The 12189-nt window shown below is 41.7% G+C and overlaps 1 protein-coding gene across 12 annotated transcripts in view; it reads right to left on the bottom strand.

The window, feature by feature from the left end:
- Positions 1 to 5282: 5282 nt before the first annotated feature.
- The window catches only part of SYNGAP1 (synaptic Ras GTPase activating protein 1), a 496744-nt gene continuing 489837 nt past the window's right edge, over positions 5283 to 12189 (bottom strand). For 10 of the 12 annotated variants that reach the window (XM_063938276.1, XM_063938275.1, XM_063938278.1 and 7 more), the window contains one exon: positions 5283 to 7924. In XM_063938276.1, coding sequence (XP_063794346.1) covers positions 7794 to 7924 — 131 coding nt within the window. In that variant the 3' untranslated portion in view covers positions 5283 to 7793. Of the gene's footprint in view, positions 7925 to 9458; positions 9484 to 12189 lie in introns of all 12 variants that reach the window. The other 2 variants (XM_063938281.1, XM_063938282.1) reach the window with 2 other exon arrangements.

Below are 12189 nucleotides of genomic sequence, written 5' to 3'. Positions count from 1 at the left end.
TAAAGGGGGAGGGGGAGTAAATTACTGGGGTCATAACTGCAGGGGCATTACCAGTGGGGGCATGACTACTGGGGCTAAACTACAGGGGGCTAAACGACTGGGGGCATTACTACAGGCAACATTACTACTGGGGGCAATACTACACAGGGGCATTACCATTAAGGGCATTACTGATGGGGTGCACTGCTAATGAGGGCATTGTAAAGGAGACACTTCACAAGGGGCACCACTCTTGGGGACATAAGAGGCACTACTATTGCGGGTATTGCATAAGGGGCACTACTACTGTGGGCATAGTATAAGGGGTGCTACTGCTGTGGGCATTACTGTATGGGCTGACAAAGAAGCTGAGCTCCTGGTCCGCCCTCCGTCGCTCCGCCCCTACCATCACCGCCGCACTGGGAGCCCTGGTTCCAGACTCCCAGCTGCAGCGGATCTGGGACCAGGCTGGCTTTATAATCCCTGCCGCCGCATCGCGCTCCTGTGACCGCGGCGCTACTAGTTCAAATCTGTCGCTGATTGGCTGCCGGTCCGCAGCAGTTTTGAAATATTAGCACCGTGTTCACAGGAGCTCGATGCGGCGGCAGGGATAATAAAGCCAGCCTGGTTCCCGATCCACTGCAGCCACCCTCAGCCTCCTCTGCCGCCCTGCCCTCTGACCTCTGCATGCCCACAGCCTCCTCTTCCGCACTATCTCTGAGGCCCACAGCCTTCTCCACTCCACGCCTACCACAGCCTACTCATCCACAGCACCGCAGACCACCGCCGCTGCTAAACAGGTAATCTTACCCTGCTGCCTTTCTCTCTCTCTAGTGCCTACTGTATGCCCCTGTTGTCACTTTGCATGTCCCTGCTGTCATTTTCCATGTCCCTGCTGTCACTCTGTAATGTGAATTTCGGCTCATTCTGTATGCTATAATGTGAATGGCGGCTCATACCATGTGCTATAATGTGAATGGCGGCTCATACCGTGTGCTATAATGTGAATTTCGGCTCATACCGTGTGCTATAATGTGAATTTCGGCTTACAGTATACTGTGTGGTGTAATGTGAATTTGGCTCATACTGTGTGGTGTGATGTGAATCTTGGCTCATACTGTGTGGTGTAATGTAAATTTGGCTCATACTGTGTGGTGTGATGTGAATCTTGGCTCATACTGTGTGGTATAATGTGAATTTTGGCTCATACTGTGTGCTATAATGTGAAAGGGGTCCTGTTATTGTGGTGTATAAGGGGTATATGGTGTGGTAAACTACACTGAAGGGCACACCCCCTTTTGCGTGGCCATGCCCCCTTTTCAGGAGCGCTCACGCCATCGGCGCGCACATAATTAAAACCTTCACTTTTCCATACCCCCACTTCAAAATTTACACTTGGGTGCTACTACTGTGGGCATTATTACTATTGTGTGACCACGCCCCTTTCTTTTTGAGACCACACCCCCTTTTTGCGGCGCGCGCAATACCTTTATTACATGGGTGCCGTGGGGAGGGGGGTGAGTTCCACCACCTCTCTAGGACCACTTTAAGCACTGGTCAGCAGGCTCCTTTAATGAAGCCAGCCCTGGGGCAGGTAAAATGATTTTCTTAGACAACCTAGAAACTGAGGTGTCTACCATGGGGGGTGACTCCCATCTTTTCCTGTCTTCTACAGGAAAGGGGTACGCTAAACGTATTCTTCTAGGAATATGAAATTTATTTTCTGGGTTAGACCAGGATTTTTCAAAGAAAGGAGGAAAAGTTATCATCCGTTTCTTATTTAAATTAAAATAAGCCTTTTCCTCAGGTTCAGGTGTTGTTTCTGTAATCTCTAACACCTCCCTAATAGCAATTATCATACATTGGGGGAGATTCAAATGTTTGAAAAGTCAGTTGGGTGTCTATTTTTTCCTATCTAATAGACAGGAAAAACCGGACACCCAACCGACTTTTGAAACATTTGAATATCCCCCATTGAATGCTTTTTGCTAACTTGGGGTCCACCCCTCTCAAATCCCCAGTGTCGACACCTGTGTCGGAATCTGTGTCTGTGTCACCTTGCATAATCTGCGCAAGTGATTTTTTTTGGGGAACTTGAGGGGTCCTGTGTGGATGACGTGGAGGGATCAGCAAATAGTACATCCTCCACTGACTTTCTCCAGTATTTTGTCTGTTGTTCAGACTCAGAGAATTTTCTAGAAAGCTTTGACATATTACTTTGTAATTTTCTCACCCACTCTGGCTCCTTCTGTGGGGGAAGGGCCCCCACATTACACTCCTGCGTATCTAAAATGGCTTCCTCAGGGGAAGAGCTCTCTCCATTGTCTGACATGTCACAAACGTGCACTTTCACACCACAATCACACTGGGGAGCTATCGATGACAGACCCACACTAAAATCTGTCAGAGAAACGCAGAGAGATTTGCCAGCTCACACACTGCGCCCTATATGAAGATAATTGTATATGCATATTTATTATACAAAACCTTCATCACTTTATTTCAATATTAGGCACGCTCGCCTAATGTAATAAACACTCCCCCCCCCCCCCCCCTCTATAACACCCTGGTACTTGTTTCAGCGTTGTTATGAGGAAACATTGTCTGTCAGCTTCTCTCTGTGATCTGCAGGAGAAAATTGCACTGAGTGAGTGTCTGGCAAGTCTGAGGAGAAGCCCCGCCTTCCTGCCTCAGCAACAATGATTTTTATACTGGCTGGGGTTTGTAAATCAGAGGCTATACATGTATTTACTGTTTTGCCAGTGAAAGTAAGGATTTTCCATGCAGCTTAGGGTGCCCCCCTCCGCGCCCTGCACCCTGTGTTGTGAAGGGCTGTGTTTTGAGATGCGTGGTCGCGCAGCGTCCCGCCGCTGCGCTGTACCTTTTTGCCGCCAACGATGACCGGAGGGCCCCTCTCTTGTAGGTCTCCGGTGATATACTCACCACTCTTCTGACTTCTGGCTGTGTTAGGGGGTGGCGGCAGTGCTGTGGGAGTGAGCGCTAGCCAGGCTTGGGCTATGTTCAGTACCCCTTAGGAGCTAATGGTGCCCTGTCAGCGGAAGCAGAGCCATGAAACTTAATGAGAAGTTGGTTCCTACTTCCTCCCCTAAGTCCCACGAAGCAGTGAAGCTGTTGCCAGCAGCTTCCCTGTAAAATAAAAAAACCTAATAAAGTATTTTCCAGTAGAACTCTGTAGAGCTCCACTAGCGTGCGTCCAGTCTCACCGGGCACATTTTCTAAACTGAGGTCTGGAGGAGGGGCATAGAGGGAGGAGCCAGTTCACACTGTAAAAAAGTCTTAAAGTGCCGAAGGCTCCTGCGTACCCGTCTATACCCCATGGTACTAAATGGACCCCAGCATCCTCTAGGACGTTAGAGAAATAGCAATATTATATGTTTTCAATACTTTATTAGTAATCCTATTACCGGTCAAAAATTGGTTGATGTCAAAACATTTACTCTCTTCCACAGCAACAATGAATTCCTCTGATGAAACTGCTGGTAGTGGAGAAACGCGTTGGTTCTATAACCTGAAATCTGCTCAATTAGGTTGTTGGATACAGTGGAATACTTGATGTTCTGTATATGATTATTATATTATTGTATACAGCTATTGTCATGAGATTTAATAAGAGGCATTATTTAGCTATATACAGGAATATTGGTGCTATTACTTAAAATAGTTTTTGGTCTAATCGATACAAATTTATGTTTATATTTAAACATTTTTGTTTAAACTTTTTTTTATTCTTTTTCACTTCTTTGTATTAAATGTTAAAAGAGTTTTAAATATATTGTCACTTATTAGAATAATTTTTAGTGCTAACATTTTCTTTATCATATACGTTTGCTGGTAGAAGCTATAGCGACCTGGGAACGGTAGCATACTACTGTAGCTACAGAAAAAAGGCTAGTAATTTTTTTGTTTGCCATTCTGTACACTTGTTGATGTTTGCTGATTGGATCTATGTTTACCTTTTTTAAATTTGAAAAACTAATAAGGATTTCATAAAATTAAGACATTAGTATGGCTTCTTCAGCAAGTTAAACAAAAATTATGATTTCATTCTAAAGAGAAATTATTATTATAACATAAAGTTCTGCTTTTTCTATAAAGAAATGAATCTGCCGACAGGACATTTTTTTTGCATACTATTCTCATTACATAGCTCTATATTTGTATATTTTAAATTAATTCTTCTCCATTAAGAAGTCAAGTGATGGGTCCTGTTTCTGAAAAACACAACGCCTCTTACCCCAAGAATTTCACTATCAGCAAGTCAGCTACAAGTGGTTTAATTAGTAGGATGTAGTAGCTGATAGAAGGTGGTGCTAAAAACTAGAGATGTGCGAGTTCGGACTTACTCAGATCTTAACGCCACTTCGGATTTATCCAGATTTTTCTTATTGGCTATCCAAAACATGTGACAGCCGGATAGCCAATAAGAGGCCTTTTTGAGATCCTTGTAAATCTGGGCAAATCCGAAAATCTCTGCGAAACACCTACGTAACAACAGTTTCATTTGTGTGTTTTTATATTTTATGATACATGATTGTGTGTTCAAAGTCTCATGTTCGTTATGAGAATGTTACGTGTAGATGTGCAATTCTTTGTTCACACCCCCTTGGTAATCGAGCAATCCTTCATCGGTAAAAGGAATAACTGGCTACATATGTTTTTGTGATACCTGAGATACCATTATCTGGGGTAATCTATATCATCATGCACAGATCCCTCACAAATTTCAAGTGACACATTTAAAACTTAAGAACAATGACAGCAATTAAAATGGCCCATGAGAAACCCCTGAAGAGGTCCATGCAGGGCAGTGGAGAACCTGGCTGGCCCAGGTACTTTTCAGGGGGTGCGGCCTAATCACAGGAGGCGTGGCCATGCACCCTTAGAAAAAAAAATACAGAAAAAATGGCATTTTAAGCGTCTCCCTGGCCACACTGCATCCCAGCACACAGTAGCAAATGCTGGACTGAGGGAAAAAAAAGTAAGGTGGGGGGGAGCTGGCCCCCACGGTGCCCCTCCATCAGACATGGGCCAGGTTAATTAGTGCCCTCTCTCCCCGCCCCCTCGGCGTTACTGGTTCCATGCACCCTCCTTATGCCTCACACGACATCCAAGGCATGAAAATCAGGGTTTGGGCTTTTTTTGCCCCGGCGGCTGCACACATTTTGTCACAATGGTAAACACAATTTTTAAACATTTGTTGAGAAATATAAAGAGTTAATAACAAGTTGACAATTCATTTACATATTTAACTTTTTATTTTATTGTTTTAAAAAGTATACACCCAAAAATAAGTTAGGCTTAGTCACCTTTAGATAATGTGTAGTTTCTCCTGTTACCAATATTATTGATATGCAGCCTTCGGAGTTTTATCAAGCAAAGTAACTAAAGGGGGGCAAACATTTTTGCTTGACTGCGGATCTCATCAGAGGGTCCTTCCTACAGAAAGGGTTGATATCACAGTTTAGAAAACATATTGCAATTCTAACATGAATCAAAATATTAGTGTGCGCGATTCACTAATCTGAGGCCGATGGGCCGCATATCAAAATTTTTTTTGGGGGGAAATGTCCAGGATCAAATATCAATCACAAACAGGCACTAAAATCACAGCCAATTGCATATATGTTATCATATTAAAGAGGAAGTACCATTCTGTTCTGCATTTGGACCCATTTACGCCAATCCACCCTGACTTGCAGAACAATGACAATCCAAAACGTTGGGATTTACTCTTCTAAAATCCAGCATGATGGTACTTGTAGTTCCAGGGTAACTAGAGTGCTTACAGTTGTTTATCTCTGCATTTTACTGATTCGGGTGCTGCTCCCCGTTTTTAGACTGCGGCATTTGTCCAATTGTCAGAATCCATAAAGTTATGACAATTTCAACTATTTTGCAATTCTTCACCCAGCGATAATTAACAATTGGGGGCTTCAATCGGAAAGGGGAGATCTTAGAGGCAGCATATACACTTTTCTGCTAATTAACAATAGAGTTTGCTATTATTTTTTTCCAGTTATTTATATAGCGCACATGTTCCACAGCGCTTTATATTAAGCATTGCTTTAACATTAGAGGGATGTAATACTTCCTCTTTAACGACCATCCAACTTTTTGTACTTGTAATTTAATTCTTATTCACTTTGGTATTAAGTCAAATCTCTAACTGAGGATTCCGCATTCATCCAAACGTGTGCATTCCTTGACTTTTTTTATATATATATATTTTTTATTTTTTAAATAATGACTTTTTTTTAATCATGTAAGGGTCAACTTTCAAGATCCCTGTGGTGAAATATGACCGGACCTTCTGATGAGTGTAGAGACCGGAGAAGTGAAATGTTGAGCAGACAATGAACGGCAGCACCTGTTTGTCTTATCGGTAAATATATAAATATATGTCATAATAAATAACAGAAATAATTAGCTGCTGTCTGAGCTCTCGATTCACAGAACGACTCTGAATTCTTTTTTTTTCTTTAAATGTTTTATATTTACACAGAACGTCAAAAAGAACCAAATACAATCAGAATATCTTTACTGAAACATTCATTTCAGGTCCAGCTGTCCCTGTCACCAAAGGTGAAGAGGGGACCTGCAGGTTATGGCACCAACCACTGATAATGGGTGGAACTAATCCCTTCCCACCTCCCTCCCCTTCCAAATGCAAGTTCCATGCGACCTTTGAGGCCAAGTTATTTATAAACTCCCCGTGTCACAGGAAGTGGAGTAAGATTGTAAGCTCTTTGGGCGGGAGACTTCTATCACTCGTTCAGCTCCACGCGGACTGACAGGTTTTAGAGAAATAAATAAAGTTCGATAATAATAATAATATTTATAAGAATTAAATCATCTCTAGTCTCCCAAATCAGCTGCCCATTTAAGGAGGTAAAATGCGCTATGTATCTGTGTAACCAGCTGACAGGGTTCATCCCTCTGATAGCTCCTTTATAGAGTATCTAGACCTCTCCTATTGGTCACTTTTGGCTTTCTTCAGTCCTTACGTATTTCTCCTGACCTCTGATCCTATACCTCCCCATACCACCCCCCCTGGATCCTGCACCTGCTGCTCCTCCTTCACGACCTCCTTCTATACGTGGCTGTGTGGCCTTTACTGTACTTCCCATTCATTCCACTTAGAATCTAAACTTAATAGTCTCAGCTAGCCAGCTCATTGAGCATCTGCTTGTCTCGTACAGGAAAGGAGGTTTGGGGGGTGTGAAGAAGATGGACGATGATGATGACGATGATAGTTGAGCAGTGAAAGGAAATGGAAGTATATGAGAGTTGTTTAGAGAGGGAATGAAGGTTGGGGGTAAAGGTGTGAGAAAATGCAGGTAGGAAAAATGGGTTAGGGAGGTATCCCCTACAGTGCAGATCTGTCAGTGCGAATCCCAGGGCCTCAGACCTGAGACAGAGAGGGAGGAGGGGGAGATGGGGAGCCTCAAAAGGGGTCGATGAAAGTGGGATAGTTTGGGGCATATGAGAACAGAGGAACTGATAGATTAAGTCTAAAGATAACAAAGGCTTAGGAAATAGAATTATATGTTTAGGATAAGTTCAGTGCGTTGTCCCCTTCTCTCTCCTCTCCACTTCTCACGTGTCCGGGGTCACACAGATTGTCGGCCGCAGGTCTGGACGGCGCGGAGGGAGGGTGTCAGAGTTAGGGAGGAAAGGGGGTTCCCAGCCCCCTCCCCCTCAGGCCTCCGGACACACGCCTCAGTGGGGGATCCCCAGTCCCCCTTCCTCCCCCCAGGCTCCGGGATGGACCCCTCAGCTCCGGTTAGTGATGGTCACTTGAGTTTAGAAAGTCTCCATTTTCTGTGATTTGGAGTCGAGGAGGCAGAGGTGGAAGGGCCCCATTCCATGGAGTCGCCAGCCTCAGACGCGGGTCTGCTGAACCCACGGAGGGAAACTTCTTCTCCTGTAGTGGGAGAGGTGGAGAGAGAGCTTACTTACAAATGTAATGCACCTATACACAAACATGACTACAACAAAAAGACACATTTACTATAACAGCGCACATACACAGAACGTTTCTTTTCTTTTGAATAAACAGGTGAAAGAGTTTAAAGTGATGAAGTGTCATGAGTAAAAATTTCTGTGGGATAGTCCTAACTATCCTTCTGAAACATGGGCTTGGTTGTATCGGGGACTTGGTTTTTTAGATGGAAAGTTATCTAGTGGCGTAGTCTGAGATGGCGTTTTTGGCCAAAACAGTGACATAGGGGGACATTTACTAAGCAGTGATAAAAGCGGAGAAGTGAGCCAGTGGAGAAGTTGTCCATGGCAACCAATCAGCACTGAAGTAACATCTATAATTTGCATAATATAAAATTATACACAGCTGCTGATTGGTTGATGGGGCAACTTCTCCACTGGCTCACTTCTCTGCTCTTATCACTGTTTAGTAAATATCCCCCTAAGTTCCACAATTCAGTTTAGCAAAATTATTGATCTGGCCAAGTGAAGAGAATGAGGCCAGCTGAGCTTGGCACTGGTATAGGTAGTTGGGGGGCAGATGTATAATGAAGATAACAAACACTGGATATTTTTTATAAGTAAGATAATATAACGTGGCAAAGGGTACTTTATACTAGTAGTAGCCTTGCTAGGAATTCGGAGGAAATTTAGAATAATAAAAGTGTGTTTTTCTCATTATATTGAAGTAGAGTTCAAACTTTATTATTTCCCGTAGAATTGTTTTCATTATTTTAACATATTATAGTATATGTATTTGGAATGGTTACTATAAAGAATGAGGTTTTCTCACACACTACATCCTTTATATACATCAGAGGTTTCTGGATTAATCCAGGTCTGATAAATATAAAAAAAATTAAATCTGTTTTATGCAATATATGGTATCCTTTGATTGAGGCCATGCAAGGTCAGATTTAGAATATAAGGGGTCCCTAGCTTCCCTGTATCTGCTAAATCCTTAATTTATGTTTGCCTTTACTTCTTGTTCCTTATAAGTACTTATATTTCTCTGTTTTATCACATAGTAACATTATTATAGATGGATCTACTTATTCCTAAAATACAAATGAAGTAAACTACATTGTAAATGTAAAATAACTTAAAAATTCAACACAGAATTTGCAATGTCAACTATAATTTATTAATCCATTTGACGCCAAAACACACACATAATGCTACAAACTGACATAATACAATAATTGACATAGCAATGTGAAACGCGTCGCTATACATGCATCTTGTGGTCAGCATTCATGAGGAATATTTAATGCCGGACAGCTTACGTGTTAACGTGCAGAAGAAAGCACACAATGTTGTGGATATTTTTTTGTTTACAAAGTAGTTTTTTATGCTTCGTAATTAGAATTATATTTGGAATGATGTAACGGACATATACAGCACAATTCTTACAAATAATTTCCTACAAGACCTTTAATTCTGGCTAAAGACAAATAATGTAGGGGTGCTCTATTTACAGTTTACAGTGGAATCCAGCCTCTTCTGCAAAGGACAGGACCATGGCAGCATTAACCATTTGTAAAATAAAGGGAAAATAATCAACATTATCAACTGGTTGTGAGTTATGAGTCCAGCTCATCCACAAGTCAAATGTAACATCTCTCCACTCTGCGGCCAGTATTACTTGCTGTTTAGGGAAAACATGAGGCACTTAAATTGGAGGCGTTGCCGAAGCCAAATTTAGGCAGCAATTTTATAGGCTGAACCAATATTTACGAGAAAAGAGATCATGAATTAAATTGCCTCAGTCCACAAAATGGCCGCCACCACTGAGGGACGGTGAGAGATACATACTAATCAAATTATTTTGATACCAACCTTGTCACAAGCCTCAGTACCTAAAGACCTATTAAAAAACCATACTTGCCAACAGTCTCGATTTTCAGCAGTCGAAATAAGCCTGGCCTGGCAGAAAGGTAAGGGGAAGTTTGGTACAAATTGGTGTGGTTTGGTCAAAATGGGGGTGTGACATATATTGACCCGAATTTCCAGTTGTTAATGTTAGCGAGCATATATAAAATCAATGACAGATTGGTTTTTTTTTAGCAAATCTTACCATCAAGGATATTTAATTAATAAAATATGCACTGAAAACCTCTTTCTTTTGCCACAACTTATGTAAAGGCTTCACTGACAGGAAATTCTTCGATATTACAATTATTGTCTTTATTAGTCCTTAGTGCTTGTATGTTTCTATTGGTTGGCAATAGAGCCTCTTGTTAATTTTTTTTCCCCATTAAGGATTATTTCTGATCCGCGGCAAAAATGCTCCAATGTAAAGTCCCATCACAATTTTGCACAACTGCGCATTTACAGAGAAGAGGAAAGATTATTCATAAAATATACAGTACATTGCTATTACTCAATTTGATAATGATGACGATGATTGGCATTTCCAGTGTGTTGACGATGCACTTTAAATGTAATTTAATCTGGAAGTATTTAAATGTTCCAGTTCTCTTCAAATATGTGCCACTCAAAATGAACATGTACATGCAACATTTTTTTCTGTGCGTTTTGGACGCAAATGCTTTCAAGTCTCATATACGAGATCAGCAGCTGATCAGGAGAGCTGGTCAAACTGTTGCCATTCTGAAGGCCTTCAAGGTACCTCCAAGAAAGTTGACTCTCAATTTAAATTAATTAATATGTGACCCAATATACTGTATTGTTTAGAGATAGGTCCACGCTCTCAGCAGAAGAACCTGGTTGGTGGCTTACCCTATGTTTGCACCTACATGTGAGACTTCTGCATTCTATGGTCAAAGAGGACAGCAGCCTTTTTACTGGTTGACAGGAGAGTGTTGGGTACTTTCTTTCTGTTGTCTATTTTCTAGATGGCCCCGCCTGTTCTAGCACCTGCTGTGAAATAATAATGTGATTGGGCAGCTTCCACTTCACTATTGTTGGTGGAGACCCATGTATGAAGTCAGCAGCTGATGACAACTGGTCCTTCTACTGCAATTTTGGAGGCTTTTGGGTTCCTCCTCTTAAGTTTGCTAGAAATTTAGAGACTGAGAGACAGCAATAGTCCAGACAGAGGCCCAGATTTATCAAGCCTTTGAGAGTGATAAATTGCACTGTGATAAAGTCCAACCAATCAGCTCCTGTAATTTTGCTGGTTGGTTGGTACTTTATTACCATGCAATTTATCACTCTCCAATGCTTAATAAATCTGGGCCAGAGGATGTCAAGTGAAATAGATGGAAACCTGCTAGAGAAGGTTAAAGAAGAGAGGAAGAGAGGGTTAAAGAAGTGAGGAAGTACTTGGCATTTATTATTTCCAAGTTCTGGTCTGCTGTGAATTGCAACACTTCTACGTTGAAAAGTTTGATGGCTGGGCAGTGGCGCACCCAGGGGGGGTTTCCGAGTACCCAGAAACCCCCCTCCACTAAAAAAAAAAAAAATTTTTTTTTTTTTTTTTTTTAGCTGCATGAGTATTATTAATGACTGTCTAGCGTCCTCTGCAGCCTGCTGTCTTCCTGGTGGCACTTGCAAATGCAATAAAAGTTTACTTTATTTTAATTATAGTACATATATATCCATGTGCCTACATATATACACATGTATATACATACAGACATACATATAAACACACACACACACATATGATATATATATATACATGTGTATATATATGTGTACTGTATGTGTGTGTATATATATATATATATATATATATGTATGCATGTTTAATATGCTATGTATATGTGTATATGGGTTCACTACGATCTCCCGGCGACCAGCATACTGGCGCCGGGAGGCCGGCTTACCAACAGTGTGGCGAGCGCAAATGAGCCCCTTGCGGGCTCGCTACGCGCGCCACACTATTCTCTTCTCCCTTTAGGGGGGTCGTGGACCCCCACGAGGGAGAATACGTGTCGGTATGCCGGCGGTCAGGCTCCCGGCGCCGGTATGCTGGTCGCCGGGAGCCCGACCGCCGGCATACTGAAGACCACCCGTGTATATGTATGTGTGTGTGTGTGTGTGTCTATATATATATATATATATATATATATATATATAGCCGGCATACTGAAGACCACCCGTGTATATGTATGTGTGTGTGTATGTGTGTATATATATATATATATGTGTGTGTGTGTAGATATGTATGTATATATATATATATATATATATATATGTGTAGATATATATATATGTATAGATATATATATATATATACAC

The sequence above is a fragment of the Pseudophryne corroboree genome, chromosome 8 (assembly GCF_028390025.1).
Source record: "Pseudophryne corroboree isolate aPseCor3 chromosome 8, aPseCor3.hap2, whole genome shotgun sequence".
Classification (NCBI taxonomy): domain Eukaryota; kingdom Metazoa; phylum Chordata; class Amphibia; order Anura; family Myobatrachidae; genus Pseudophryne; species Pseudophryne corroboree.
The sequence above is the reverse complement of the archived record's forward strand: the minus strand, read 5'-3'. Positions and strand labels throughout refer to the sequence as shown.